This window comes from Vanrija albida, assembly GCF_041260175.1.
Source record: "Vanrija albida strain AlHP1 chromosome Unknown contig_6, whole genome shotgun sequence".
Lineage (NCBI taxonomy): Eukaryota > Fungi > Basidiomycota > Tremellomycetes > Trichosporonales > Trichosporonaceae > Vanrija > Vanrija albida.
In genome coordinates this window covers 795593-822665 of record NW_027191425.1, presented here as the reverse complement: position 1 = coordinate 822665, position 27073 = coordinate 795593, and the positions used below count along the sequence as shown (strand labels likewise).

The following is a 27073-nucleotide window of genomic DNA, read 5'->3' as shown; positions in this document are numbered from 1 at the left end:
AACGAGGTGGGTAAAAATGCAAAGCCAAAGCATAGTTTGGTTAGGCGAGTGTGCCTAGAAGGGGGGAGGAGGCCGGGCAAGGGGGAGATGGGCAAGAGGGAGGAACGGCGAGGAGAAGACGTACCACGACCAACGAGACGACGGGTTCGTTAGCAATGCAGCAGCGCCAAGCAGCACGAGCAAGCACAACCAGGGACAGCGAGCGAGCGACCGACCCGCATCCACCCACTGATGGCCCATAGCGTACTTGTTCGCTAGAGCACATTTTAACTTTGGTGGCGCCCCTCATTTCATCATTGCGACGTGCCGCCTCGTTGTTTGTCGGTGCGTGCTCGGCGGCGAGCGGGGCGGGGCGGGGCGGGGCGGGACAGGGGCGCGTGTGCAATGCACTGCAGTGCAGGCAGTGCAGGCAGTGCAACGTGGTCGTCGGCGGGCCGCATATCGTAAGGACGGCACTGCGCGGCGCAATCAGTCGCCTGAGCGAGCCGCAATCAGGAGGCCAGGAGGCACCAGATGAGCGGCGACCACGACGACCGACGACGACGGAGATCGGCCTGAACTGTGATCGCTGCTTATGGTCCACGCGGCGCCAGCGGCGGCGCGGCGCGGCGACATCGTGAGCCAGCCAGGCAGCAGCTAGCTAGCGTCATGGGCGCCGCCGCATAGTTGGCACTTGGTACTGGACCGCCGCGCCAAGGCACGGGACTGATGCGTAAACTGGACCAGCGGGGCGAGCGAGGAAGAGCAACGCGCGCACGCGCGCGCACCCACACTCTGCTAAGGTTGGCCCGCATTTTCGTCTTGACAATCTCTTTGTCTCGTCAGGCCTGCCCCGCCGCCGCCTCCGCCGCCGGTGTCGAAAAAAAAAAGCGCCAGGACCCGATCGAGGCGCAAGCCGTTGGTCCTTTTTTGCTCCTTTTTTTTTTCTTGTTGGGTCGACGATGGCGGCGACCGAGCGAGAGCGAGCGCGCGGCGTCCACTTGCAATGTGGGGGCATATCGGCCTTGTGAGCGACGTAACGGCGCTGTGCCGGGGCCGAAGTAGCAAAGAGGCTGGCTGCGCCGAGGTACAACGAGGCGCAGATCGCGCAGACTTGTAGCGCACGCGGGGCGCTAGGTGTGGCCCGGCGGGCTGGCGGGCCACGCCACTGCGTTTCTCTCAGCACGCACATGCATACGACGTGGCCTTGGCCTTGGTTGCAAGCAGTAGACGGACGCAAGAACGAGGAACAGCGAACGGCGGCACCCGTCACCTCGGTTGGTGCCCCCCCCCTCGTGCCGTGCGTGCCCACCCCCGCGCCGCCGCAGCCCGCGCCGGTCTGTCTGGTCAGGTCGGGCCGGGTCAGGTCAGGTCAGGACAGGTCAGGTCAGGTCGCAAAGTCAGGTTCAATCCAAGTAAGAATCAGGTCACTCTGTCCGAGGCCTGGACGAGACGAGGGCGAGACGATTACCCCTCTCTACGCCGTTCAATTAAGCACACATTGGGCCAAGAGACTAGCTGGGAGAGGACGAGTAGCGGCAGCCGCAGCGGCGGCAGCGGCGGCGGCGGCGGAGGAGGCGCAGGCGGCAGTGTGTGGTGCCTAAGTAAACCCGACCATCGCGGTATATGGTGGTGCAGTCCAGGTGCAAGTGCAGGTACCGATGCGCAATCTGTAAAGGTTGTTGGTGGTGGTGCAGGTCGTCGGTCGTCGTCGTGCCGTTCAGCTCTGCTCGTCTGCCTGCCTTGCTTTGCGCGGCCCAGCAAGCCAGTCAGCCAAACCAAACCTACCTACCGACCGACCCGTTCGTTAGCTCTAGTAGTCGGATCTCTCTTCAACTCACCCATTCTCTCTCTCTCCCTCTTAATCTCTCTCTTCGCCTCGACAAACCCCACCGACGCATAACACGGCCGTGTCGTGCAAGTGCTATACGCCTCGTGCCGCCTGCGCCGCCTCGCCTCGATTGCACGACAAAAGTAGTCGCAAGAGTCGCAAACTTGTCGACGACTAGGAGCGCGTCGATCACCCATATCATCATCATTGTCAACACGCCCAATACGACGACGACCCACACCCCCCCTCTTTGACTTATTGTCCACCTTGGTTCTTTTCAAACTACCACACAACAAGGTCGACCTTTCGACAACAACGACGACCGTACAACACACTCGCTAACTCTCTCTCTCCATCGTCGTCATCATCGCAGCAGCAGCCGTCGCCGCCGCCGCCGCCGCCGCCGCCGTCACACTCAACACCGCACACCCACCAACACCACCACCACCACTTCGGCTAGCGGCGCTTCCAACCACACCACTCCCCTTCCCGCCGTCCCAACCCCCTTCTACCCCCCTCTCTCCCCACCAGCGGCCGACGCGTGACCACTCTCCCCCACAAACCCCCCACCAGCCGCTGACCACCGGCACCGCGCTCAACAAGTCATCGACTCGCCGTCACGATATCATGCGCTACGATCGTTGAGCAGATTGTTGCTGCTCTCCCTTCCCCCTCGAACCCTCTCGACCCCTCTCGACGCGCGTTCGATTAACCGGCGGCGACGACTGGCATCTAGTTGCCTGCCGCCGTCGCCGCCGCTGTAGCTGCAGGCTTCTCCCTTTACAAAACGCTTTCGATTGATCGACCGGCTCGTTCGTTCGTTCGCTCGCCACTGCACACGCTCTCGACCTCTTGTAGTCCCCGTTCAACCCGGGGCTAGTAAACGACACCCGCACCACCCGACATGAGTTTGCCCACAATGGTCCAGCACGCTCCCATCCCAGCGTATGGCGATGACATGCACTACGGCGCTCCCGGGCTCGGCCTTGGCCCGATCCACAGCACTTCATCCCCTGAGCACGCACACGCTCACCCTCACCCCCACGCGCACGCGCCGCCGCTGGCTCATGTCCACCACCAGCAGGTCCAGCAGGCCCAGCTCCTGCAGCAGCAGCAGCAGCAGCAGCAGCAGCAGCAGCAGCAGCAGCAGCAACAGCAACAGCAACAGCAACAGCAACAGCAACAGCAACAGTTCATGCAGCAGCAGCAGCAGCAGCAACTGGCTCATACTCCTCACCCAGTACACCCAATTCATCCCTCGTTGTTTCAACATCACCAGTCGGCCCAGCACACACCGATCGCTCTCTCCCCCTCGCCGACCGACTTTGACTTTGTCTCGCCCGCGACAACGAGCTACCTCCCTACCCCCCCTCAGGCCCTCACACCCGCCCCAGGTGGGCCAGTGGTGGTCCCACCCTACCCATCGGCCATTTCCTACTCGCACGCCCAGGCGGCTGGCTTGTTTCCGGAGTGGAATGCCAGTCCCGCTTCATCAATTTCGCGACGCACTAGTGTCGTAGCTTCGCCAAGCTATCAGCCTGGCATCCCCTCCTCTGGACACGCACCACAACTGCAAGATCGTCGCGGCAGTGATGTGATCATGGGCAGGGGGCCCAGCGAGAACGGCATCCCCATGCCCGTTCATGAGGACGGCCGCGTTGGCGTCGACGATCCTTGTAAGTGTTGGTCGCGCGCGCTATCGCTGACACCAAGGCTCGGAACGATCCTACACTGAACTCAAGGTTCTAGGAGACGGCTCGTTCGGCACAGTTTGGCTCTGCGACTGGCATTCGCCTGTCAGACCGGGAATCATCCTCTCGGCCATGCAGGTCGGTGCTGGTGCACGACCAGATTGGGTAGGGAAGCGTCTCGTCGCGCTCAAGCGCATGAAGCGTGTTTGGGAAGGTGGTTGGCATCAAGCACGCAGCCTTGGCGAGCTGGTCGTGAGTGCTGCAATCCAAGCCCAACTGACAATAGTCTCTCCGAACCATTCCTCCTCACCCAGCGGTCATCCCGCTGTACGACGCCTTCATCTCGCCGCGGTCACGGGAGCTCTACTTTGTCTTTGAGTGTATGGAGGGCAACCTCTACCAGCTCACAAAGTCCCGCAAGGGCCGGCCACTGGCCGCTGGCCTAGTCGCAAGCTGCTTCCACCAAATTGTTACAGGTCTTCACCACGTCCACAAGCATGGCTACTTTCACCGAGACATGAAGCCGGAAAACCTGCTGGTGACGACAACCGGCCTATGCGACTATCTCTCCACACCGGCGCTCAACCATCTCAATGCCCAGCGAGCGGCGGGGCATCCCGAAGATGTTCCATACCCGTCTATCAATCCGGAGGCGTTTGAAAAGGACGTACAGGTCATTGTCAAGCTCGCAGACTTTGGTCTCGCGCGAGAGATCGACTCGAAACCCCCGTACACCGAGTACGTATCGACACGATGGTACCGTGCCCCGGAGGTCTTGCTGCGTTCGAAAGAGTACGGCGCCCCAGTTGACATGTGGGCCCTCGGCACCATCCTCGCCGAGATGATCAACCTCAAGCCCCTTCTCCCCGGGGTCAGTGAGATTGACCAGGTGTTCCGCATCTGCAAGGTTCTTGGCAGCCCTGTGGGAGAGGCAGGTCTCGATGAGCGCGGACGACCCATTGGTGGTGGCCGGTGGCAGTCTGGTGTCAAGCTCGCCCTCAAAGTCGGCTTTTCGTTCCCATATCACAAGCCGCAAATGAGGCTGTGTGATCAGTTCCCCGAAGACACACCACGGTCCCTAGTCGAGTGCATCGAAGACTTGCTCAGGTACAACCCAAAGCACCGAATGACTTCGGCACAGTGCATGGACCATGCCTACTTTCACGAGACCCGGGCACACCTCCTGCGTATGCCCTCCATCCCTTGCGTTTCCTTTACCGAGGGACAGCCAGTGCCCCAGCCTCGCCCCGTCGACTTCAACCTTCAACCCCGGCAATTGCCACCATCGCACGAGCCTAGCTTCCCCACTGCCGACATGCGCATCTTGCCTCATCCTCACGACCATCGTGCACTCAGCGGCTACGCAGGAATGCAGTTACCGCCACAGCCTCAGTCGCTGTCCGGGCCGTTGGTACAACAGCCTCAGCAACAGCAGCAGCCACAGCAGCGCGTTTTCCTCAACCAGCCTCCGGCCTTGTACCGCCGAGACTCGTCTGAACCTCGCAGTGCGGGTACATCGGCCCTCGTGCACCAGTTGCGCGAGCTCGACCTCCCGACCGACGATCTGGCCAGCTACGGGCAGCGACGATGGGCTGAAGAACTAGCAAGTCGGCGCGCATCCGAGGCGGCACTGTCCACCTACGGCAACACACCTGTCTCGGCAAACAACTCGAGCCAATCGTTGTCGAATGTCAACTCGTCGCATCAGTACTTGGTGTCCAGTCCGTCCAATGCCGCTGCCTTATCCCAGTCAAGTCTTCGCGAGCAGTATTCGTCGAGCCCACTGGCCGCGGCGTATGCCCAGCAACCGGGTACACAACTTTATCAGCAGCAACCGATGGTCATGCAGCTGCCGCCAGAGCACCAGCAGCACCAACAGCAACTGCAGCCTCAAGGCTCGACGTCGTCCTTCCAACTGCAACCTCAAGGCTCGACGTCGTCCTTCCAACTGCAACCTCAAGGGTCTACCTCGTCTTTCCAGCTGCAGCCTCCAGGATCTACCTCGTCTTTCCAACAGCCACTGCAACATCAAGGCTCGACTTCGTCTTTCCAGCAGCCGCTGCAGTCTCAAGGCTCAACGTCGTCTTTCCAGCAGCCGCTGCAGCCTCAAGGCTCGACGTCGTCTTTCCATCAGCCGCTGCAACCTCATGGCTCGACCTCGCCTTTCCAGCAGCAATTGCAGCCTCAAGGGTCTACCACGTCTTTCCACCAACAGCTGCAACCTCAAGGCTCTACCTCGTCTTTACCAAGTGTTCATTCTGCTTCTTCAGCACCAGCGCACGTCAGCAAGCTGGCACCGTCTGGAAAGAAGAAGAAGTGGGGCATCAGCTCGGTCTTTAGCAGCAACGGCAAAAGCGAATCCTCACCGAATGTGGCGCAGAACGAGCCGGCTGGCTACCCTTCTTTAAAGCGCACCCAGTCTGGCAACTCGCCTGCTGATCGTGTCATGGCGCCCTTGCAAAGAATGGAGTCTGCCGACCCCAAGAAGCCGAAGGCGAAGAAGGAGCCCGAGCTCTCGGGTCGCGACCTTGCCAGGGCGAAGCGCGAGGCTGTTGAACGCGCGCAGCAGGAGCGATCTCGCGCCGTCTTGGCGAAACGTGGGCAAATGATTGTACCTGGAGCTGGAGTTGCTTCGACAACCGAGGACTGGGTGGATGGCGGCGGTGTCGGGGTCTCAAATCCGAGGGCCTCGGCATCTGTCCACTCACTTACGTCCGTTCGCAGCCAAACCAGCTCCATCTATGGCAGCAGCAAGGCTTATGACGACGATATTGGCCGCAACAAGGCGCGCAAGCACACCGAGGACGACGACCATAGCAGCATTGGTCGGGGCTCAATGAAGAGCCGCAGCGCTCTGACGATTGGTACCATTGAGAGCGAGTAAGTGTTGTGCAATGTGCTGGGCTGACTCCCTACAGCACAGGATCGCGCCGCGGGAGCCAACCTTGGCTGGACCCTTTGGTTCAGAGCAGCTCGCGCCGTGGGGGCATGCCATCATCGTACCGCCACCCAACCCAACCGTCGCACGGATCTTCCGCCTCGCTCGAGTCGCAGCTCGCTTCTCAGCTTCAACGTCAGGCAACCGTTGCCTCGGCTTCAGAGGGTTCCCTGTCGTTGGGCCGTCGGGCCGGGTTGGCGGTAGCTTCACATCTCAGCCTCGACGGTGGGCTTGACAAACATCCAGGCAGCCACAGGATGATGGTTGGCGACAACAGTGGCCCGTTCGGCCTTGGGTCCGGGGCGCCATATGCTGTTCATCCACACGGCAGCCTTAAACGTGGTTCGAACGGCCGCAAGACGGTTCTGCCAAGTATTGGCGACCATGGCGAAGGCCACTACGAGCAGATCAACCCCATGTTCCGAGTCGTGAGTGATTTATTGCGTTAGCCGAGCCCAAAGTTGACACGAGCAAGCCTGCTCAGGACTCGCAAGAGATGCCCACGACCTTGCCGCCGTTTGCCACGATTGCCAGTATGGCGGGGTCGCATGGCCCGCCCCCGCAACACCCGCAGCACCCGCAACACCCGCAACACCCGCAGCACCCGCAGCAATAGCAGCGCATTGTACTCGATTATCGGAGCCACTTGGTGGTGCCCTTGTCCTCCTATCCTAGTCTCGGCTCAATCCAACCACACACTCAACTCTTACTCTGAACGCCACAGCACACACCACCAAAAACCACCCCCACCCATCATTCTCGCATCGGTTGTGCCACAGCCATCATATTCTCCCATTTGTTAGCACTGGATGTCACCATCGCATGTATATTTCGTCGTCTGTTGGTCGCGCGGCGAGTGTATCCATCGGGAACTACAAAGTGCCACGTAAACAGGCCGGGTGCGTACCCCGGGCCCTACTGCCGAGATTGAGTAAACCTTGTTTTCCGATGCCGTGTGCGTTGCGTTGCGGGGTGGGCATTCCACGGCGACGAGCCGCCTACCAGGGGGGGTTTGTACACAACATGCGACACGGCCAGCGGGGTCGACGCACGAAACGTTACGGCATACGGCACGAGGGTGGCCGAGGTGTTGGTTGCCTGATCGAACTCGACGCTGCGGCAAGGCACTGGTGTGCCATGCTGCGGTGCGATCGCCACGAGGCGAGTCTCGACCCGACCACCGACCGCTCCGCCGTCGCCGTCGCCGTCCGAACAAAGGCACTGTACGGGCAGGGCAGGGCACACACACCCCTCCGTGATCACCGGGCCGGCTCGAGCACGCACGCTGCATACGCCCCCCTCCCCTCCTTGTTCCTCGCGTCCCGTGTTGTCGTGGCACACACGAGCGCGGCCTTCTTGGCCTGCACTTGTGGCGCTTGGCACGCACCGCGTGAGGCAGCGTGCTTGCTCGTGCAGGTCGCGTGGTCGGCTCGCCGCCACTCGCTCGCCCTCGCTATCACGTTGCCGGCGGCGACTAGGCGACAGTGGCGAATGGCCATGGCAGAGACAACCCCGACGACCCGACGACCCTCGCAGCCCATGTACGACTCGCGCCATGTACGACGCCGGGCCCACCGCCGGTTAGCACGCCCACGCAGGCCCAGTCTCCACTGCACGCAGCACTGCAACCGAATTGCATTTAGTGGTAGCACAAGGCCAGGATTCGGCAATACGTGATACAGACCGCCGCGGGGGCAGGCAGGGATATCGGATGCGAGAAGGGGGTTGCAAAGGCGTTCAAGACGATAGTTGGAGAAGGAAGGGGCTAGAAGGGGGTTTATCGTGCCGGCACGAGAGCGAGATCGCGTCTGCGTGCAGAGAAGGGGACGGGGCCAAGTGACGACGACCGAGACATGTCCGTTTGAGTCTGTGATGGAGGATGGGGCCGGCGCCTGGCTTGTGTGCGCAGACATCGGATGCCTCGAGGTGTGGGCGATGATAGAACAAGACAAGGCGCGCATGGTGTTGGGGGCATGTGGAATTGGCTCAACCAAGAGTCCGTGGGCATTGAATTGAACAGGTCGGGTGTGATGTTGCGTGTGGTGGGATGCGCGCAGTTGAAGATGGGGGAGATGCAAAGGAAGCGGGAGTGCCAAAGAAACCAGAAAAACGAGAATGCGATCACTGCCGGTTGTCGGGATGGTTGGACGGCGTCCAAGCCCGTTCACGAGACCGGTCGCGCTCCATCTGGAACGAGCGGCGGTCATCGGGCGCGATACCAGGTGAGGGAGGGCCAGAGCCGCGCGACGACTGTCTCGAGCCGTTACTGGCGGCTCCCTGGAACGGACCACGCCAGTTGGGCGGTGGTCCTGGGCTCGGAGCGTGTCCAGGTGGGACAAAACCGGGGCTGGCCGGCTGACCATTGATCTGCGGCGTGGGCATGGCAATCGTGCCAGAGCCACTGGGACCGGCGCCACTTGGACCGGCGCCCCACGAGGTCGGCAGCGATCCATTGCTGGCCGTAGCGCCCGCTCGTAACGCACCGGCGCTGGCAGGCATTTCTGGGCGTGCAGAAAGGTCGCCGTCTGAACGGTAAGCACTGAGGCGTGGCGACGGATCAAGCTCACGCATACCCGCCGCGACGGACGGCCGGTGTTGGAACGTAGTCTGCCCTCTGTGCTGGAGGTACTTTGCGCAATGCTTGTGGATCTCCTTGGGAGGGAGGTCGATTTCCTTTGAGAAGATGTCGGCCACGTTCTCGTGGAGCACAAACATGAGCTCGGGGGGGACACGGTAGAGCTCGTCCTGGTTCTCGAGCAGTTGCTGGACGGCCTGGATGCCGATGAAGCTTTCGTCTCGCGCAGCATTGCCTCCCTTGGCATAGAGGATGCTGGGCGTGATGACCGTTGCGAGGTTGGCCATGTCCATTCGACTGCCAGTTTCCTCGTCCTTGTACGAGAAGCTAGCCACCCAGCGCAGGAAGACGAACAAGACTTCCAGGGTGTCACGGTTTGCCTTTGGTAGCAAGGTAAGGAGGAGGTGCAGCGATCGAATCCGCTCCTCGTGAGAGGGAAGGGTCGCCGCCGAGCAGAACAGCTTGTGGAGCCGGAATGTAAGGAGTGGGTCGGGGATCTCACGCAGGAATCGCTTGAGCAATGCAGCGAGCTGAACAGGGTTTTCTTCGGACAAGGTCACACTGCTGTAGTCCTTATCGAGCTGCTCGGCAATGAGCTGGAGCTTGCGAATGTTGCCGTTCTTGCGGAAAATGCCTTCAATAGCCATGTCCATTTGACGCATCGTCGAGATGATCTCTTCAATGAACTCGGGAACGCGGAGTGTGACGTTGGGGTTTGCGCCTTGTTGCGAGTCTGAGCCTGTTCGGTCGACAAGGATCTCGAGTGGGACGCCGAAAATGCCCTTCTTCTTCTGATCCTTCTTCGCGTTGTTCTTGAACAATTTGTTCCACCATTGGTTCTTCCGTGCGTCAAGCAGGTCGATGATCTCGTCTGCGTTGGCATGCTCCGACAGACCGGCCGTCTTTTGCAGCAAGATGAGGGAGAAGTGACGGAGGATGAGGGCTTGGAGGGGGGTCAACTCGGCGAGGAGCGGGGTGCTGTCGTGCGGTGACCGTGGGTGGATGGATTGTTTGGCCAGCATGGGAATGTCGCTGAGAGTGATTGCATCGTCTTCCTGAACACGGCGGGGAGTCGACGTGTTGAGAGGCGTGAGGACATCTTGCGACTCGGATGCCAACGGCTGGGTAGTGACCGGAGCAGTTTCAGAAATGATCCTGACAGACGTGTTGTTACGTGCAAACGGCGGGCGGATAACCTGCTCGACGCCGACCGTCGGAGTCGTAATCGTTGGTGTTGGAGCTGCGTCTCGCGCTGGCACAACCTGGCCATTCGCGTCCGCCATTCGCCCAGACGGGCTCTCGACAACGGTGAGCCGTTGCGGAACTCTGGCAGTCGACGACAGCTTTCTGTCGAGCGTGACTGACTTGACGCGCTTGACATCGTGGCCTGCCTCGATGTAGGTGACGGCTAGCGGGATTAGTACAGCCTTGACAACAAACATACCGCTTGGAATTCCATGGTGTTCACGGAAGTGCAGGTAGAGCCGTCGAAGGGCAACGTGAAGGAGGAACGCGAACTGCTCGAGTCTTGACACAGACTCAAAGCCAGCGATGGCGGAAGCGGAGCGGTGAAGGTTGCACCAGATGGTTTCCGGAGGCGAGTACTTGACCACGGCAGGCTCGTAGCTGAAGTCGCCGACGCGTGGTGGCGAGCGGCGGTGAGGCTTGGAGACATGCTCTTTGTGGGTCGAGCCGCCTTCGTGTGACTCATCGTCTGTCAAACCAGACGTCGGCGGTGGAGCGATTAACTTGTCGGCATCTGGCGTATTGCTCGCCTTGTCCTTGCAGTTCTTGCACTCGACGCACGCCGAATGCCAGCGGTTGAACATGCCTTGACGCACACAGTCATCCTCGATCGGTCCGTTGCAGCGCGCGCAGCCGTCGTTGGGAACAAAGTGGTCATCCTGCGGGCCGCGTAGGGTGGTCTCGCCAGTCGACTCGGGTGCCAGACTGCGATAGCCATACGCGATCCCTCGCGTGCTAGGGATAAAGCCGTCGGGATGCCGTGTAAGCGAGTCAAAGCTCCTCGTCGCCATCTCTTCAGGCGTCTCGTTGCCCGTCCAAGGCGGGATGTTGCCGGTGGGCTCCGGATGTTCACCACGCTTGCGCACCGTTGGGTCTGCATTGTCCAGGGACAATAAGTGGAGCCTCGCGAGGGCGTCGATCAAGGCCTTGGGGTTGCCTTGCTCGCGATCAAGCTTGATCGCCCCGGTCAAGGCAATACGGATTAAGATCTTGAGGTAGTGGGCCAGCTGAGTGACCTGGGTCAGAAGATCCTGCATGTTGGGGATCGGGCCGCCAGTGGGGGAAATCTGGGACAACATGGAGAAGAAGTTGACCAGCTTGCGACAGAGCTGCTTGGCTTCGCGAGCGTGCGACATGCCTGTGGCGTTAGCCGTGGTCGTGAGTTGCACCCACCTTTGACACCAGCCAAGGCGAATTGCGCCTCGATGTCGTCGATGACAGCGAAGAGTGTTTCGACGTGGAGGATGAACTTCTCTGCAAGGAGGATGACGTCCAGTAGTCTCCGTTCGTTGACAACGCGGAGCATCTCGCCGATGCAGGCTGCCGAGGTCTCCTCAAATCCAGAGAGAACGAGCCAGATCTGGGACACCTTGAGTTCCATGGCAATCTGGCGCTCCTTGAGCTCCTCTGCGGTCATATCCGTTCCCCAGCCAGGGCTCGTGCTCGTCGACCCAACGTTGGGACTTTGTGCCGACATGGGCTGCAAGCCGCCTGCACCGGCCGAGCTCATTTCGAGGAGAGAGACGGTTGATTGCGTTGGGGTCGCAGTAGCCGGTGTGGTAAAGTTGCGGGATGCCAGTCGCACATTCCAAAACTTGTGGATCATGTAGCACTCTGGGTGCCAGCATTCGTCGCGGCCGTTGCGGTTGATCTCGACAAACTGCTTCAAGATGGCGGTCTCGCAGCCGACGCATTTGTTGGCAAAGCTTATCGAGTAGTGGTAATGGCAGTCTGGGGGTTAGTTGCGGCAAGAGACAAGCGTACGCACAGACTTTCCCGCCATGCTCGTAGTACGAGTCTACCGGCCCAAAGACAGTGTCGCAGACTGAGCAGGAGAAGTGCTCAACATGGTACTTTTCGCCTGTATTGCGTGAGCCAAGTCACCCAGACGAGCAAAGTCAACTCCGACTCACCACAAGCCGTGATGTAACTCGACCGCAACGCTTGGTCGCACTTTGCGCATATCAAGTCTAAACGGGCAAAGTAGTCGCGCTCGCATAAGGGGTACTGGCCACCCTCGCCGTCGTCGACAGGGAAGAACTTTTGCGCAACGACCTTGTCACAATCCTGGGGAGGGTCAGTGCTAGTCGTCACCCTTGGTACCTACTCTACACCTGAAACACTCAAGATGGTAGACGTGCTGCAAGGCGCGCACAAACTGGCCGCGCACAGCAAGGCCACACTTGGCGCAGTACGTGACTGAACCGGATCGCGACTTTTCTGTTTGCGGCTTGCCGCCCGAGGCTGTTGACGCGGTAGTCGCGCCGGCCTGGGGGCCGTGTGTGGAGGACCCAATCGACGTCGGCGTGTCAGACCGACGCGGCGTAAGGGCTCCCTCTCCGTGCGAGCTGGACGTCGTGGCGGTGTTCGGGTATGTGTGCCCACGCTGTTGTGGTTGAGGGTAGTCGCCCGAGGGGCCGCCAAACGACTGGCCGCCAGGCCTGTGTTCGATGGGCGATGTGACAGGGGAGGCGTTGTTTGAACCTGGGCGTGGGTCTGGGGACGAGGCCGAGCGTGCTGGGGGTTGGATGAAAGGAGGCGCCGGGGACACAAGAGGACTCGACACTTGAGGAGCACTCCTGCCGCCATCACTGTCCTCGGGCATCGAGATGCGGGGTAAGTTGGACATTTTCCGGATGGGCTGAGGGGCCGCTGGACCAGCAGGTGGTAGCGCAGAGGTCGTTGCTTGGGGGCTGCTGGTCCAGTGCGAGTCGGTGCCTTCGCGTGCGGTGACCCAGGGGTGGCCGGACGAGGACACGGACGCCGGCGAGTGTGGTTGCTGGAAGCCGGTTTGGGCCGACTGCGAGTGGGCACTAGACGCCGCCGATGGCCTTCTGGACATTGATGGTCGGCCTAGCGAGTCGGACGAAGGCTGTCGCGTCACGAGGTTGAGGTTTGCAGTTTGGGCTGCTAATCCGACCACCCCAGCCGAGTCTCGCCGCGGCGGAGCGGCGTTGAACCGGGGCGAGGACATTGCGCGGTGGTGCGCGACGTCGTGGTCGTTGTCGCTCGTAGTCGGGCTAGAATGTGAGATGCGCCTTGCGCCGATGAGATGGGAGCGCGATGGGCGGGGTGTAGTTGGGTATGATTAAAGGAGAGAGGAGGAAGGGGGAGCAGTCGTCGTGTCTGGTCTGGTGGTGCTGGGGCTGTGCTTGGTGCCGATGTGGGGGTGGGCGCCGAGCACCCCGCTTGTCGTGTCGACTATGCACTGGGCGTTTGAGAGGGGCGGCTGTCGTGGATGCAGAGGAATGAGCGGTTGCGGTCAAGGCTCTGCTGGCGCAATGTGAGTTGAGGTTGAGATGGATGTTGTGGTAGGTCTGTCGAAGTGAGTGAGGGAGGGCGCAAGGTGGAACGAGGTCAAGGGTTGGTTGGGGGTGTGAGGGGAACGGAGGAAAGGGAAAGGGGGGGAGGGTGAGGGGGGGTGGTGGTGAGGTGGGTGGTGCGGTGTAAGGTGGGGTGGGTGGGTGGGGTGGTAAGTGTGGTGTGGTTCGTAGGAGGGTCACTTAGTAACAAGTAGTGGTGTGGTGCAGCCTCCTGTCCGTTTGTAATAGACACAAGCCAAGCCAGAGGGGATTGTAATGCTCGAATTACAGCCTGGGTCGTGCGCATTAGAGGAATCAACTCTTGCACCTATAGCTAGCTATTGTCTGTGCATTTGTTTGTTGTTGAAATAGACCATCAAATGCATATTCCAGTCGACTTGTGCGTCTGGTTAATACGACTGACCGACCACTGAGCAACAAACAAATCTTTATCCAGGTACAAGTCCGGACGGCGGGAAGCAAAAGCAGGGGCAATGGACCAGGGCACGCAGCGCGCGGAGGAGCCATGCACGCACAATCCCACAGGCAACACGCAGGCGAGGGAGGGGGTTGATGCAAGCTGCAGGCGCAGTCAGCTAACCAGCCAGCGACGCGCGAGCCGAACAAGGGCCTGGCCTGGACTGCAAGCAAGCAAGCACCAGCGACCGAGGTCAAACTCGGGTCAACACCCCTCCCTTGTTGCATGCACCACGCTGCGACACCCATCCCGTTAAGGAACTGCCTGCATCGACCGACCGGCGGCGGGAGCATTACAAAACGCTAGCCTTGTTCAAAGGGCAAAAACATGTCAACAACGCGAAGTCAGCCAAGCAATCGGTGGACCAGGCCTCCGCGATTCTGAGAATCCCATTGCATTACCACCAGGCGGTACAATGGAATCGAGTCGAGTTGGGCGAGTCGAGTGCTCTGCTTGACAGCGGGCAAGGCATGAGGCATGTAGCATGAGATGAGGCATGCGGGCCATGTGGGCGAGGGCGTCGGCCCTGCTGCCTGCACATACGCACCACTCTGGCGCAAACTGCCTGGCCAGAGTGGTGACGGTGGGAGCTACGGCACCAAATTGACCGACAGCCAGTGTGGGTGGCGGCGGCAGGCGGGGGTCGGTGCGTGGTCGTGTGTGTGTGGTGGCGGCGGTGGTTGTGTGGATCAACGCCCTTCTGTCGACAAACACACACACACTCTCTCTCTCCGATGCATGTCGACTCGACAATTCGTCTCTCTCCCACTCGCCCCTCCTTCACACTTTCTCATACTATAAAGCCCTGCAGTTTGTCGCTTTCCAACGTTGCTTTTCTCTCCATCCCTTCACCAAACCAACCTCGACTCTCGTCTCGTAACGGAAATCCACTCTCGAATCACGTGACTTTATGACACCGAGTCGTTTCTACTCGCAAGAGCTCGTAGACCACTCGCGCCGCCGCCGCCGCGGCTGCTGCCACCAGCCCGGTGGTTAACTCCTTCCTTGTTCCTCTCTACCTTTCCAACTCAACCCCCCTCCTCCTTCTCTTCCCCCCCTCACACCCAGAAAGTGGTAGCTCCCCAAAACGGGTGAATGCTCCTAGCCCGTCGCCTCCGTCCGACGACATCTTCTCTGTGGCCTTTGCGCGCACAATCTTCCTTTCATCGCAACTTCATCTCCACCGGCAACATGTCTGCCGCCAACGCCGCGCCGACTGTCCCCACCACGGCTCCCGCTCGCTGGCCCGCGCCCGAGGACTGGCCGGCATCCAAGGTCCGCACCACGTTCATCAACTACTTTGTTGAGCAGCCCGAGTTTGGCCACACCTTCTGGGCTTCCTCCGGTGTCATCCCTTTCGACGATGACACGCTTCTGTTCGCCAATGCGGTGCGTATGATCCGGCGACCTAGAGATGTGTTGCTCACAAGCTGTAGGGCATGAACCAGTACAAGCCGCTGTTCCTCGGCACTGCCGACCCCAAGTCGGACCTCTCAAAGCTCGTCCGCGCGGTCAACTCGCAAAAGTGTATCCGCGCCGGTGGAAAGCACAATGGTGAGCGAGAGAAGCTGGTGGTGTGCTGACTCTAGACCTCGACGACGTCGGAAAGGATTCCTACCACCACACGTTCTTCGAGATGCTGGGCAACTGGTCGTTCGGCAACTACTTCAAGGTACGTGTGTGGAGTCGGCATCGCTAACTCGGAACAGAAGGGCGCCATCACCATGGCCTGGGACCTTTTGACCCGCGTCTACGGCCTCCCGAAGGACCGCCTCTACGTCACCTACTTTGAGGGCGACGCTGCGCAGGGCCTCGAGCCCGACCTTGAGGCGAAGCAGATCTGGGCCGACATTGGTGTTCCCCTCGACCACATCCTGCCCGGTAACGCCAAGGACAACTTCTGGGAGATGGGTGCCACCGGCCCCTGCGGACCCTGCTCGGAGATCCACTTTGACCGTATCGGCGGCCGCAACGCGGCCGAGCTCGTCAACGCCGACGACCCGGACGTTCTCGAGATCTGGAACAACGTTTTCATCCAGTTCAACCGCGAGAACGACGGCAGCCTCCGCTCCCTCCCTGCCAAGCACGTCGACACGGGTATGGGCTTCGAGCGTCTGGTCTCGGTTCTGCACAACGTTCGCTCCAACTACGACACCGACTGCTTCACGCCCATCTTTGCCAAGATCCAGGAGCTCACTGGCGCCCGCCCCTACTCTGGCAAGCTCGGCGCCGAGGACGTCGGAGAGATCGACACCGCCTACCGTGTCATTGCGGACCACATCCGCACGCTCACCATCGCCATCAGCGACGGCGGTGTTCCGGACAAGGACGGCCGTGGCTACGTTCTCCGCCGCATCCTCCGCCGTGGTGTCCGCTACGCGAACAGCAAGCTCAACGCCCCCACCGGCACCTTCTTCTCATCGCTTGTTGACACTGTCGTGGAGTCTCTCGGTGACATCTTCCCTGAGGTCACCAAGAAGGTCGACGAGGTCAAGGAGATCCTCAACGAGGAGGAGCAGTCGTTCGCCCGTACGCTCAAGCGCGGCGAGGTGCTCTTCAACAAGTACGCCGACGCTGCTCTCGCGACCCCCGAGAAGACTCTCCAGGGCAAGGACACCTGGCGCCTGTACGACACCTACGGCTTCCCCGTCGACCTGACCGAGATCATGGCTGAGGAGCGCGGCCTCAAGATCGACCAGGAGGCGTTCGAGAAGGCCCGCCTCGAGTCCCTCGAGGCCTCCAAGGCTGGAGGTAAGAAGGGCGCCGCTGCCGGTGTCAAGCTCGACGTCCACGACCTCGGTGCCCTCGAGGCCAACGATGCGGTTCCCAAGACGGACGACTCGTTCAAGTACGGCAAGGGCGACGTCGACGCCAAGGTCAAGGCCATCTACCACCAGAGCAAGTTCCTCAACTCGACTGCCGAGGTCCCCGCCGGCGAGTCGTTCGGCATCCTCCTCGACAAGACCAACTTCTACGCCGAGTCTGGTGGCCAGGAGTACGACACTGGCTCCATCACCATTGACGGCCAGGCCGAGTTCAAGGTCGAGGACGTCCAGGTCTTCAACGGTTACGTGCTTCACGTCGGCCAGCTCGCCGAGGGCGAGTTCAAGGTTGACGACGCCGTCATCGCCTCGTACGACGAGCTGCGCCGCTGGCCTATCCGCAACAACCACACCGGCACTCACATTCTCAACTACGCCCTCCGCGAGGTTCTCGGTGACAGCATCGACCAGAAGGGCTCGCTCGTTGCCGAGAACCGTCTCCGCTTCGACTTCTCGTACAACAAGGCCATCCCCCCGACTGAGCTTGCCAAGGTTGAGGACATTTCCAACCAGTGGATCAAGAAGGCCGCCCCGGTCTACTCCAAGGAGCTGCCCCTCAGCACTGCCATGAAGATCCCCGGCCTCCGCGCCGTCTTCGGCGAGCGCTACCCCGACCCCGTCCGTGTTGTGTCGCTCCTCTACCCCCTTGAGGAGATTGAGAAGGACATTGAGAACACCAAGTGGGCCGAGACGTCGATCGAGTTCTGCGGTGGCACCCACGTGCAGAAGACGGACGAGATCAAGGAGCTCGTCGTCATTGAGGAGTCGTCGATCGCCAAGGGCATCCGCCGTATCGTCGCGGTCACTGGCAAGGACGCGCACGATGTCCAGCGCAAGGGCGCCGAGTTTGAGAAGAGGCTCGAGCGCATTGCTGGCCTCGAGGGCAAGGAGAAGGAGGCTGCGCTCAAGCCCTTCCCCGGAGAGCTCGGCAAGAGCGGCATCTCGCTCCTCACCAAGCACAAGCTCAACGAGCGCTTCAACAAGATTACTGCCGAGATTGCGGCTGCGGCCAAGGCGCAGACTGCGGCCGACCAGAAGATCATCTCGGACGGCATCAAGCAGTACTTTGAGAAGAACCCCAACGCCAACGTGTTCGCCGGCGAGTTTGACGTCGGAGGCAACGCCAAGACTCTGACTGCGGGCCCCACGACCGGCAAGGCGCTCGGCAAGGCCGTCTACGTCTTCAGCACGGACCCCGAGACTGGCAAGGTTGCGCACGTCAACTACCTGCCCAAGGAGGTGCTTGACCGCAAGGTGCTCAACGCCAAGCAGTGGCTGGCGGACGTGTCGCAGGTGATTGGCGGCAAGGGCGGCGGCAAGGACGAGAGCGCGACGGGTGTTGGCCTCAACACGGACAAGGTGCAGGAGGCGATTGCCACTGCGCTGAAGGTGTACAAGGAGAAGGTTGAGGCGTAGGGCGGGTGGTAGGTAGCAATGTGCAGGGCGAGGGCCAGCGACCGGCGACGAGTGGTCGCCCGGTATCCGATCGAGCTAGATGTGACATTGGCATGCAGTGTGTAGTGTGGCGAGGGGGGCGCGGGGGGAGGGAGAGGGGGGGATTGCGTGATGGGTGCCGAGTGCCTCGAGGAGGTGCGACGCCGAGTCGGACTTGCGACGAACGACGGAGCTTGTTCGGCGCCACTTCCATCGGAGCTGGTGTGTCGGCGGTGTAAGCGAGGCGCGAGCCAGTGAGGGTTATGCCTGAGGTGAGTAGGCATGGCTGTGCCTCGGGGCAAGGGATGAGTAGAATCGCGTAGCTGGCACAGTGGCATCTCAGACGAATTATACTATGTAGGGGACTGGCCAGGCCACTGGCCACATCATGTCTCACCAGTGCGTCGTGTGTCGGGGCGTCGAGCCAGCCTAGTCGACATAGAGCGAGTTGCGGTGGACGCCGCCCCACGCGCGCGCCTTGAACGCGATGGCGATGATGAAGACGAGCGTGACGAAGAGGACGATGCTGGGGGTTAGTGGGTGCCAAGTCAAGCTGCTTACGTCTCGGCCCAAGCGACGCCCATGGCGCTCTTGTTGAGCGTGCAGCGCGCGACGTCGTCGCCGACCTTGCCGCAGTCGATCTTCTCGAGCAGGCCTGTGAGCTGGCGCGAGCGTTAGCGAGCGCAGCGGTGAGGGAGGCGGCGACGTACAGAGCCCGCGCCGATGATGAAGAGAATAAACGCGATGGCAATGGGGACCAGGTGCGTCAGGATGCCGAAGAGCGGCTTGTGGCCCGCGACCTGGAAGCCGATGCCGAGGAAAACTGCAGGTAGCGTCAGCGGGCTGGGCGGGGGCTCCTCGTCGCGTCGCGCCTCGTCTCGCCCCATCGTCGAGAGACGAGGGACGAGGCCGGCGACAACATAACCCGCCTCGCGCCTGCGGCGCTCGGCAGCGTACTCACGCGTCCAAACCACCGTCCACACGCTCGCGGTAAGCGTGATCCTCAGCCGGTCGCGGAACGCCGCGGTGTGGATCTTGGGGTACCCGTTCTTGTTGTACTCTCCCACCAGGAACCCACTAACACCGACCGACACGATGCCGATGATGAAGAGGAGGACGAAGAGGATCGTGTGGACGATACGGATGGCGCGCTCGTTCATGTTGCTAGAGTTGGGGAGGGTGGGGAGGCTGATCTGGCCACCCAGCCCCAAAGGCATTTATACGCGCGATCGGCTGACTTGCGCCTGTTGTTGACCTACCCGTGCCAAGGGAGGGACTTTTTTCGTCAGATTCAGGCCGGCCGGCCTCAGGGGCCGTCCGTGCGCTTCCGCCTGACTTTCCGCCACACGCGACCCACTGACGTCAGTGGGGCGGTCGCCGTCATGCCTGCATGATGCTCGGCAACACGCGGCGACGGGCGACTCCCTCGCGACGGTCGGCCTCGGGCTCCGCTTCGCTTGTCCGTGCGCCGCGTGCACGCCCCGCGCCGCTCCCCCCCATGCATCATCGGCATCATCGCGGCCGCTAGCCGAACGTGCCTCGCAGACCTTGTGGCATCATCGACCCATCACCTCAATGTGTGGCGCCCTCAGTCGCCGCCAGCGTCGCTCGCGCCGCCTCTCGCCGCCATTCGCACTTGCATACAACATGGATATCTAAGGCAAGGCAGGTCGAGGGCACGCCAGCACGCCGGTCCGTGGTCGACGCCGCGCCGCCTCGCCTCGCGCTGCGCGCTCGGCTCGGCCGCTCAGGCCACACCCAGCGCCGCGCGCGTCGCGCGCACCACAAACAACGACTTCACCGCCCCCGCCTCGATGCCGTGGAACACCAACCGCGCCACAACCTCACCGACCTGCACGATACACGCGATCAAAATCAACCAGATAATGATCCACGTGATGCGGTGCATCGCCCGCTGGTCAATGTACTCGTGGATGATTTCGAGCTGCCGTCAGCGCCCACCTCACCTCCACCACTTACCAAGTCACCCACAACACTCAACCGATCGTTGAGCACCTGCACGCGCGGGCCAATCTCGAGGTACTGGTAGATGGCCTCGTACAGCGGGTTCAGCGACGCCTCGGACCAGAACAGCTCGGGCGTGTCTGCGGGTCAGTTGCGCACACCAGCGCGAGCAGCGCTTCAACTTACCCAATATACCGCCAATCAGGTTCACGTCCATGCGCAGCCTGAACAGTCTCCCCGTCATCTTCAGCGCGTCGATGCGGTTCATCTGCAGGTGGCCCGTCACAGCGAGCTCCTTCGGGAACGACGACGTGAGGGCCAGCGACTCCTGCATCACCGACTCGTAGAACGACAGCTTGGTCGACTGAGCAATCGCGTGCGCGAGCGACAGCTTGAACAGATGCGAGCGGGATTTGAAGGCTGAGGTTAGCGCTGCCAAACAAAGCCGACTCACTGAACATGTCGTTGTAGATTCGCGGCGACTCGGCATCCGAGTCGTACTGGGCGTCAGCGACACCTACACCACGTCACGCACGACATAGTGGAACTCCTCCACCTCCCAGTCGTCCTCTGCCTGGCCGTGCTGCCACGCTCCTGCAGCCTCACAGTCCGACATGATCGTGCGCTCCTCTCCCGCCGTGAAGCCAAAGAAAACGCTCACGCCGTAGCTGAAGAAGACCGCCTCGGCGACATTCTGCGACGAGTACGACTTGCGGCGGCGCCTCGGGGGAGAAGGATACCGCTTCCGCTGCGAACGTGAGACAGCCTGCTGCTCTCCACGCGGGTCCTCCAGTTCTGACGGTGTCAGCGCCGATGAGGGCACGTGTTCCAGGTAGCCGGGGTGGGTGCTTGACATGTGCGTACCGGGCACGTGGACATGGCGAGTGTGGTGCTGCTCGGCCTCGACCTCCTGCTCGCGCTGCTGCTCCTCGCGATGCTGCTCCTCGAGCTCCTCCTGCTGCTCAAGCAGCTGGGGTCCTTCGCGGTCAAAGTGGGGGCCGTCGCCATGGTCAACAATGATCGGGCCGTCATGGTCCTCCGGGTGATGCGGGTGCTCCTCATTTGTGTGCTCCTCGGCCCGCTCGAACGTGTCCTCCATTCCCGGCTCCAGAATTTGCGACTGGGTGGGAGGCGAGTGGCTCAGAATGTACTCTGACGGGTCATGCGGCGCGCGATAGTCCTCCCCATCCGGCGCGTCTTCATCCTGAACCGGGAAGTACTCGTCGTTGTAGCCCAGGTCTTCGGCCTGTGTCATGCGTTCGAGCGCCGACACACCGCCAGGCGATTTGACGGCAGGCGACGAACGAATGCGCGTTGCCGCACCATACCCCGGAAGCAAGGGGAGGTTGTACACCTGAGGCATTAGCGCCAGCCGCCAATCGGATTACCCACCGCGTAAATGCAGTCGTCAAACACGCGCACAACGCCAACGCCGTGCTCGCGCTTCAAGAACGCCTGCAACAGGCGGAGGCGATAGCCATCCGCCGTGCTGTATGCCGTCAGGCGAGGGAGGCTGTTCTCCTCGCGCTCTCGTTTTGTCATCTTCTCGGCGTCGGAGCGTTCGTCCTGGCCGAGTGGCGTGGTGTAGCTCTGGGACGCCCGCAGGCTCGACGAAGGTGGGCCGCCGGCCGAGCCACCCGAGTAGCTGCGGGGTCTTCCAGAGCGCGCAAGCGAGAGGTTGATATCGCTCGCGGTGCGGGGCAGCGGCGCGAGCTGCGGGTCTTCAGGCAGGAAAACGTGCTTCTCTGTCGTTTTGGACGTGCGCGCCGGCAGGCTGAGCTTGATGTTGCGCGCGGGCGTGCCCTTTCCCAGCGGCGAGGGAATCCTCGGTGCGGAGAGGTTGCGCAAGTGGGCCGGGATGGACGCGAGCGACGAGCTGTGGCCCGGCGACGAGCCGAGCTGGCGCAGTTGTGATGCGGCACGGGCGAGGCCTGGGACGGTGCCGGCGCTGCGTCTTGCGGCATTTGAGGGCACGGCGTTGGAGAGGGCCTTTGATTTTGGTTTTGATGCGCCGAGTGGGCGGCCTTGGCCTTGATTTGGCCTCGACATGGTGTGGCGAGAGATGGTCTGGACGAGAAAGGAGGGAACGGAACGAGTGAGGAGAAGGCGGCGATGAAGTGTTGCGGCGGGCGGGAGGGAGGAAGGCTTGGCTGAATGGAGGGGTAGTGCCACGTGGTACCACGTGGCTGTCGTCATTCGGCCGGCCCCTTTGAATGACCCTCCCATATAAATGGGACCCCCGCCCTGGCCCTGGGGTGGTGGTGGTCGCCGTTTGACCCTGGGCGTGCGTGCGACGTGGGTCGCTGTGCCGTTGCGTGCCCAGCAGCCAGCTTGCCAGGCGCGCGCCGTAGATGACTGGTCGCACTGTGAAGGTCCGTCGGTCGCGCTGGCTCGGCGGCCTGGCAAGACACACCTTACCCCACCTCATCGGATCGATCCCATATCCCGTTACAGCAACGACGAGCATCATCACCGCCTCACACGGTCCACATCACCACCACAGAAACCCACGCAACGACGACGCTTCTTCTTGGACGACACGTCGAGCACTTGCATCCCCCCACTCCCTCATCCCGCAGCAGCTCGTGCTTGCACACCACACGCCGCCGCGCGGACCACCACCACACCACCACATCTAACGACCTTGTACACGCCCTCTTCAACTACGACCCGTCGGTACACCACGCGCCATGGCTTACGTCGGTGTAGTCAAGGCGCTTTACGACTATGATGCCCAGGACCCAGAGGACGAGCTCTCGTTCAAGGAGGACCAGGTGCTCTATCTGATCGAGAAGGAGGACGATGAGTGAGTGTGCGGCGTGATGGGACCATGAAGATTCACGCGCTGACGACGACTCTAGCTGGTGGAAGGCCAAGGTCAAGGATGAGGAAGACGGCTCCGAGGGCCCAATCGGCCTCATCCCTGCCACCTTTGTCGAGGAGGTGCGTTGCGCCGCGCCAGTGCCAGTGCACCCGCTCACGCCCTCAGCTGCCTCCGCTCAACGAGACACGGGCGCTCTATGCCTACGAGTCGACGTCCCCAGAGGAGTTGACGATTGAAGAAGACCAGCCTCTGCAAGTGTTTGCTGTCGAAGACCAGTGGCTGCTTGTGCGGATCGGCGGCTCCGACGACAAGCTCGGCTTTGTGCCCCGCACGTACTGTGAAGAGCTCGACGACGCGGACGAGGTTGGGGTGGCAGTTGGTGCCGAGTCGGCTGCTGATGTTGAGGCGCAGCGTGCAGAGGAGGAAGAGGCGGAGCGCAAGCGTGCAGTTGCTGCTCGCCAGCGTGAGCTGCAGAAGCAGGACAAGGTGGAGACTTGGTCGCTGTCTGAGCTGGACGGCAAGAAGAAGAAGAAGGGATCGCTTGGTGTCGGCAACGGCTCCATTTTCTTTGCATCAGAGCTCGACAAGGTGGGTTGTGAGGCAAGGGCATTCTGACATCCTAGTCCCCTGTCAAGATCCACCCAATCACCGACCTCGTCAAGGTCGAGCAGCCGTCCTCCAAGGTTCTCGTCCTCACGCTCTCGACCACGGCCACGCCTCTCCAGTTCCACACCGGCAGCTCGAGCAACTCGGCGGCTATCGTCAAGAAGCTTGAGCAGAGCAAGACGGCCGCTGGTGAGGTGCTCCAGATCCTCCAGGACGAGGCTGCCGCAGGCGGCTACTCTTCCGAGGAGGACTCGACCCCTCCCGTTCACGAGCCCAAGACTGTCCGCTGGGCAGAGCCGACGCCCGAGAGCCCCCAGGCGGCTGGTGGCGAGGCCTGCGTTGTGCTCTACGACTTTGAAGCCGGAGACGATGACGAGCTCTCTGTTACAGAGGGCGAGTCCCTCACCATCCTGGAGAAGGAGAACGCCGAGTGGTGGCGCGTCCGCAACGCGCACGGTCAGGAAGGTGTCGTACCTGCTCAGTACGTCGAGGTCTCGGAGGGTGCCAACGGTACCCACGACGACGGTGCGGCTGAGAGGCGACGCCACGAGGAGGAGGAGGCTGCTGCTGCTGCCACTGCTGCCGCCGCTGCCGAAGCTGCGCGCCGGGACGAAGCCGCCCGCAAGGCTGAGGAGCGCCGCGCCATCGAGCAGGCTGCCAGGGAGCGCGCTGCTCAGGAAGAGGCCGACCGTGAGCTCGCCGAGCAGGTCGAGGCCGAGGAGCGTGCCAAGCAGGAGCGCCGCCGCCAGAAGGACGAGGCCGACTCTCGCCGGCAGCGAGAGTCTGATGCCGCCAAGAGGTAAGCCTTGTGCCCCGGTCACGCTAACGTCTCAGGCGCGAGGCGGCCCGTGGACAGGAGCCTCCAAAGGTCAGCAGGCGTCCGGCGGCGCAGGATGTGGAGAGCGCGGCTCGCAACCTCCCCAGCGCCCGCGGCAAGTCGGCACCCGAGCGTCCGCAGGAAAACAACCGGCCGAGTGAGCAATCCTCAGCGACACCCGCTGACCCTTCAGAGCCCAACCCAAACAGAACTCGTGTCTGGAGCGACCGCTCTGGTCAGTTCAAGGTCGAGGCCGAGTTCCTGGGTATGAGCGGCAACAAGCTCCGTCTGCACAAGACGAACGGTGTCATTATCGAGGTCCCGCTCGACAAGATGTCACTTGACGATGCCAACATGGTCAAGCGTCACCTGCAGCGCAAGGCCGAGAAGGAGAGGCAGCGTACCTTGGACGACGACGACATGCCGCTTGGTAAGCAGCCTCGCAGACCGTCGCAGCAGGTCAGCGCCGAGTCGTCTGGCCGCCACGACCGCGCGTCTCCCGTTCAGCGCGACGGGCCCCGCCGGCCCCGCTTCGACTGGTTTGCCTTCTTCCTTGAAGCTGGGTGTGACATGGACGACTGCACCCGGTACGCTGCCAACTTTGAGCGCGACCGCATGGACGAGAGCATTCTCCCCGACCTCGAGTCGAGCACCATGCGCTCGCTCGGCCTCCGCGAGGGCGACGTGATCCGCGTCAACCGTGTCATCAAGGGCAAGTACGCCAAGAAGTCGCCCGAGCAGGAGTCGCAGATCAACCATGACGAAGACTATGCTCGCCGTCTCCAGGAGCACGAGAACAACGGCGGCAAGGGCCCGGTGCCGGCCGCCCCAGCTCCCAGCCTCTTCACCGGCCCCGATGGCAAGCTGGCCAACCACCGCCGCGGCAGGCCGGAGCGCAAGAACACGATCACTTCGCCTGTTGACCTCACTACGGCTTCAGACCAGCTGGCCAAGGTCTCGCTCACTCCCATTGAGCCGACTCGGACGGCCACTCCCCCGGCCGCGCCTCCCGTCACCATCTCGCCTCCTCCGGAGCCCAAGCGTGCTGCGACGACCGAGAACCTCATCAACCAGGGCTTTGACGACGACGCCTGGACGATCAAGCCCGTGGCCAAGCCGTCGTCACCAGCTTCGTCCGCGCCTACCACGGCCGTCACGTCGCCGACGTCTGCAAACGGTGGCACTGATGCCCTTCTCGCCCAGATCAACTCCTTGCGGCCCGCTGCTACAGGAGTTCAGCCTCAGGCGACTGGTGCCCCCCAGCGCTCCAACACTGCTCCTTTGGTTTCCAACTACGGCCTCGGTGCGACCAGCACGTCGACGCCCATGTCGCAGATCCAGCAGCAACAGCAGCAGCAGCAGCAGCAGCAGCAGCAGCAGGCACCACCACAGATCCAGGCGCCGCCACAGCCTGACCCGAACGCTCCGCGTGGCCCTCTGGCGCCTGTTCCTGCCAACCAGGGCCTGCTGAACCCCCTGCAGCCGGCGATGACTGGCGTTTTCATGCCGACCCACCCTACTGGGCAGCAGCCTCAGTATGCCATCGCTGGCCAGGCCACGGGCTATGTCGCGCCTCAGGCCACAGGCTTTGTCGCCCCCCAGGCCACAGGCTATCTCCAGTCGGCCCAGACGCTGTCGCCCGGTGGCTACCCGTCTAACTATGGCATCCAGCAGCAGGCCCTGCAGCCTGGTGAGTTTGACTTCTTGGACCCAACTGACACCACAGCGTACACGGGCTTCCCTGGCTACCAGCAGCCACAGCAGTCGACGTTCAACGCGGTGGCCAGCATGGCGCCGCCCGCGCCGGTTGTCCCCCAGGCGACTGGCGCTCCCAGCGGCGACAAGTTTGCGCCTTCCAACATCTTCTCGGCCATGAAGCGCACCGACTTTACAAAATCCGAGGAGCAGAACCCACAGCCGTCGCAGAAGTATGACGCGTTGCGTCCTTTGACGACCGGGTACAACGGCGGCCCGCAGGGCCTGTACCCGCAGGCGACTGGGATGCCGATGCAGATGCAGGCGACGGGTATTCCGGGTATGATGCCTCAGATGACGGGCTACAACCCGCAGATGGGCTACATGAACCCGAACCCGTACGGCCAGTACCGCTGAGGCGGGGGAGGACAGGTGTGAGTGTCACACTGTCAGTGCTGGGTCTACTTCCAGCTTGATACCGTTGCTAGATCCCTTTTTTTGTTTCTCGTCGTTGTGTCGTTGTGAGGTGATTTCAATGCATGGTGAATGAGCTGTAGCCAGACTTGTTTGTGTGTGTCTGAGGTCGAAGCTGCCTTTTGTGTCGGGAAAGGGCCGGAGATGGCAGGCACCCCTTGGGTCGAATTGTTACTGGCTGGGACGGGTCAGTCGTCGGCAACAAAGACGTTTTGCCTTGGACCTTCCCACCCACCAAGCCCAGCCAGCCAGCCAGTGCCTGCCTCGTCCTGCCTGCCCATCGACGACGGCCCGCTCAGCAAATCACCATCGACGACGAGCTCATCACAACGCCGAGCCGCATCGCACCGCATCAGAGCCAAGCAACGCCCAAGGCAAGACCCGCACCTCTTGCTCC

At 61.8% G+C, this 27073-nt stretch overlaps 6 protein-coding genes across 6 annotated transcripts; 3 read left to right on the top strand and 3 right to left on the bottom strand.

The window, feature by feature from the left end:
- Positions 1-3410: 3410 nt before the first annotated feature.
- On the top strand, positions 3411-7114 carry IME2 (Serine/threonine protein kinase; the record flags this gene model as incomplete). Its single annotated transcript, XM_069356104.1, has 6 exons — positions 3411-3486; positions 3524-3753; positions 3788-6381; positions 6771-6867; positions 6915-6972; positions 7041-7114. 6 exons carry the CDS (start codon positions 3411-3413, stop codon positions 7112-7114), a joined length of 3129 nt encoding a protein of 1042 aa, XP_069205945.1.
- Positions 7115-8560: 1446 nt separating this feature from the next.
- rga1 (Rho-type GTPase activating protein Rga1) lies at positions 8561-13233 on the bottom strand (the record flags this gene model as incomplete). Its single annotated transcript, XM_069356103.1, has 7 exons — positions 8561-8964; positions 9007-10422; positions 10459-11397; positions 11433-11990; positions 12028-12120; positions 12173-12326; positions 12367-13233. The coding sequence occupies 7 exons, from the start codon at positions 13231-13233 to the stop codon at positions 8561-8563; spliced, it is 4431 nt and encodes a 1476-aa protein (XP_069205944.1).
- A 1997-nt stretch (positions 13234-15230) lies between these two features.
- ALA1 (Alanine--tRNA ligase) lies at positions 15231-18277 on the top strand (the record flags this gene model as incomplete). The annotated part of the gene is made up of 4 exons (XM_069356102.1): positions 15231-15428; positions 15476-15593; positions 15629-15711; positions 15749-18277. 4 exons carry the CDS (start codon positions 15231-15233, stop codon positions 18275-18277), a joined length of 2928 nt encoding a protein of 975 aa, XP_069205943.1.
- A 447-nt stretch (positions 18278-18724) lies between these two features.
- Q8F55_007681 (uncharacterized protein) lies at positions 18725-19455 on the bottom strand (the record flags this gene model as incomplete). The annotated part of the gene is made up of 4 exons (XM_069356101.1): positions 18725-18821; positions 18857-18957; positions 19006-19118; positions 19257-19455. 4 exons carry the CDS (start codon positions 19453-19455, stop codon positions 18725-18727), a joined length of 510 nt encoding a protein of 169 aa, XP_069205942.1.
- A 587-nt stretch (positions 19456-20042) lies between these two features.
- Positions 20043-22309, bottom strand: sif3 (Sad1-interacting factor 3; the record flags this gene model as incomplete). The annotated part of the gene is made up of 6 exons (XM_069356100.1): positions 20043-20240; positions 20276-20400; positions 20447-20680; positions 20715-20760; positions 20796-21614; positions 21653-22309. The coding sequence occupies 6 exons, from the start codon at positions 22307-22309 to the stop codon at positions 20043-20045; spliced, it is 2079 nt and encodes a 692-aa protein (XP_069205941.1).
- A 641-nt stretch (positions 22310-22950) lies between these two features.
- SLA1 (cytoskeletal protein binding protein) lies at positions 22951-26619 on the top strand (the record flags this gene model as incomplete). The annotated part of the gene is made up of 7 exons (XM_069356099.1): positions 22951-23066; positions 23122-23203; positions 23250-23672; positions 23708-24489; positions 24525-24664; positions 24701-26197; positions 26234-26619. 7 exons carry the CDS (start codon positions 22951-22953, stop codon positions 26617-26619), a joined length of 3426 nt encoding a protein of 1141 aa, XP_069205940.1.
- Positions 26620-27073: the final 454 nt, after the last annotated feature.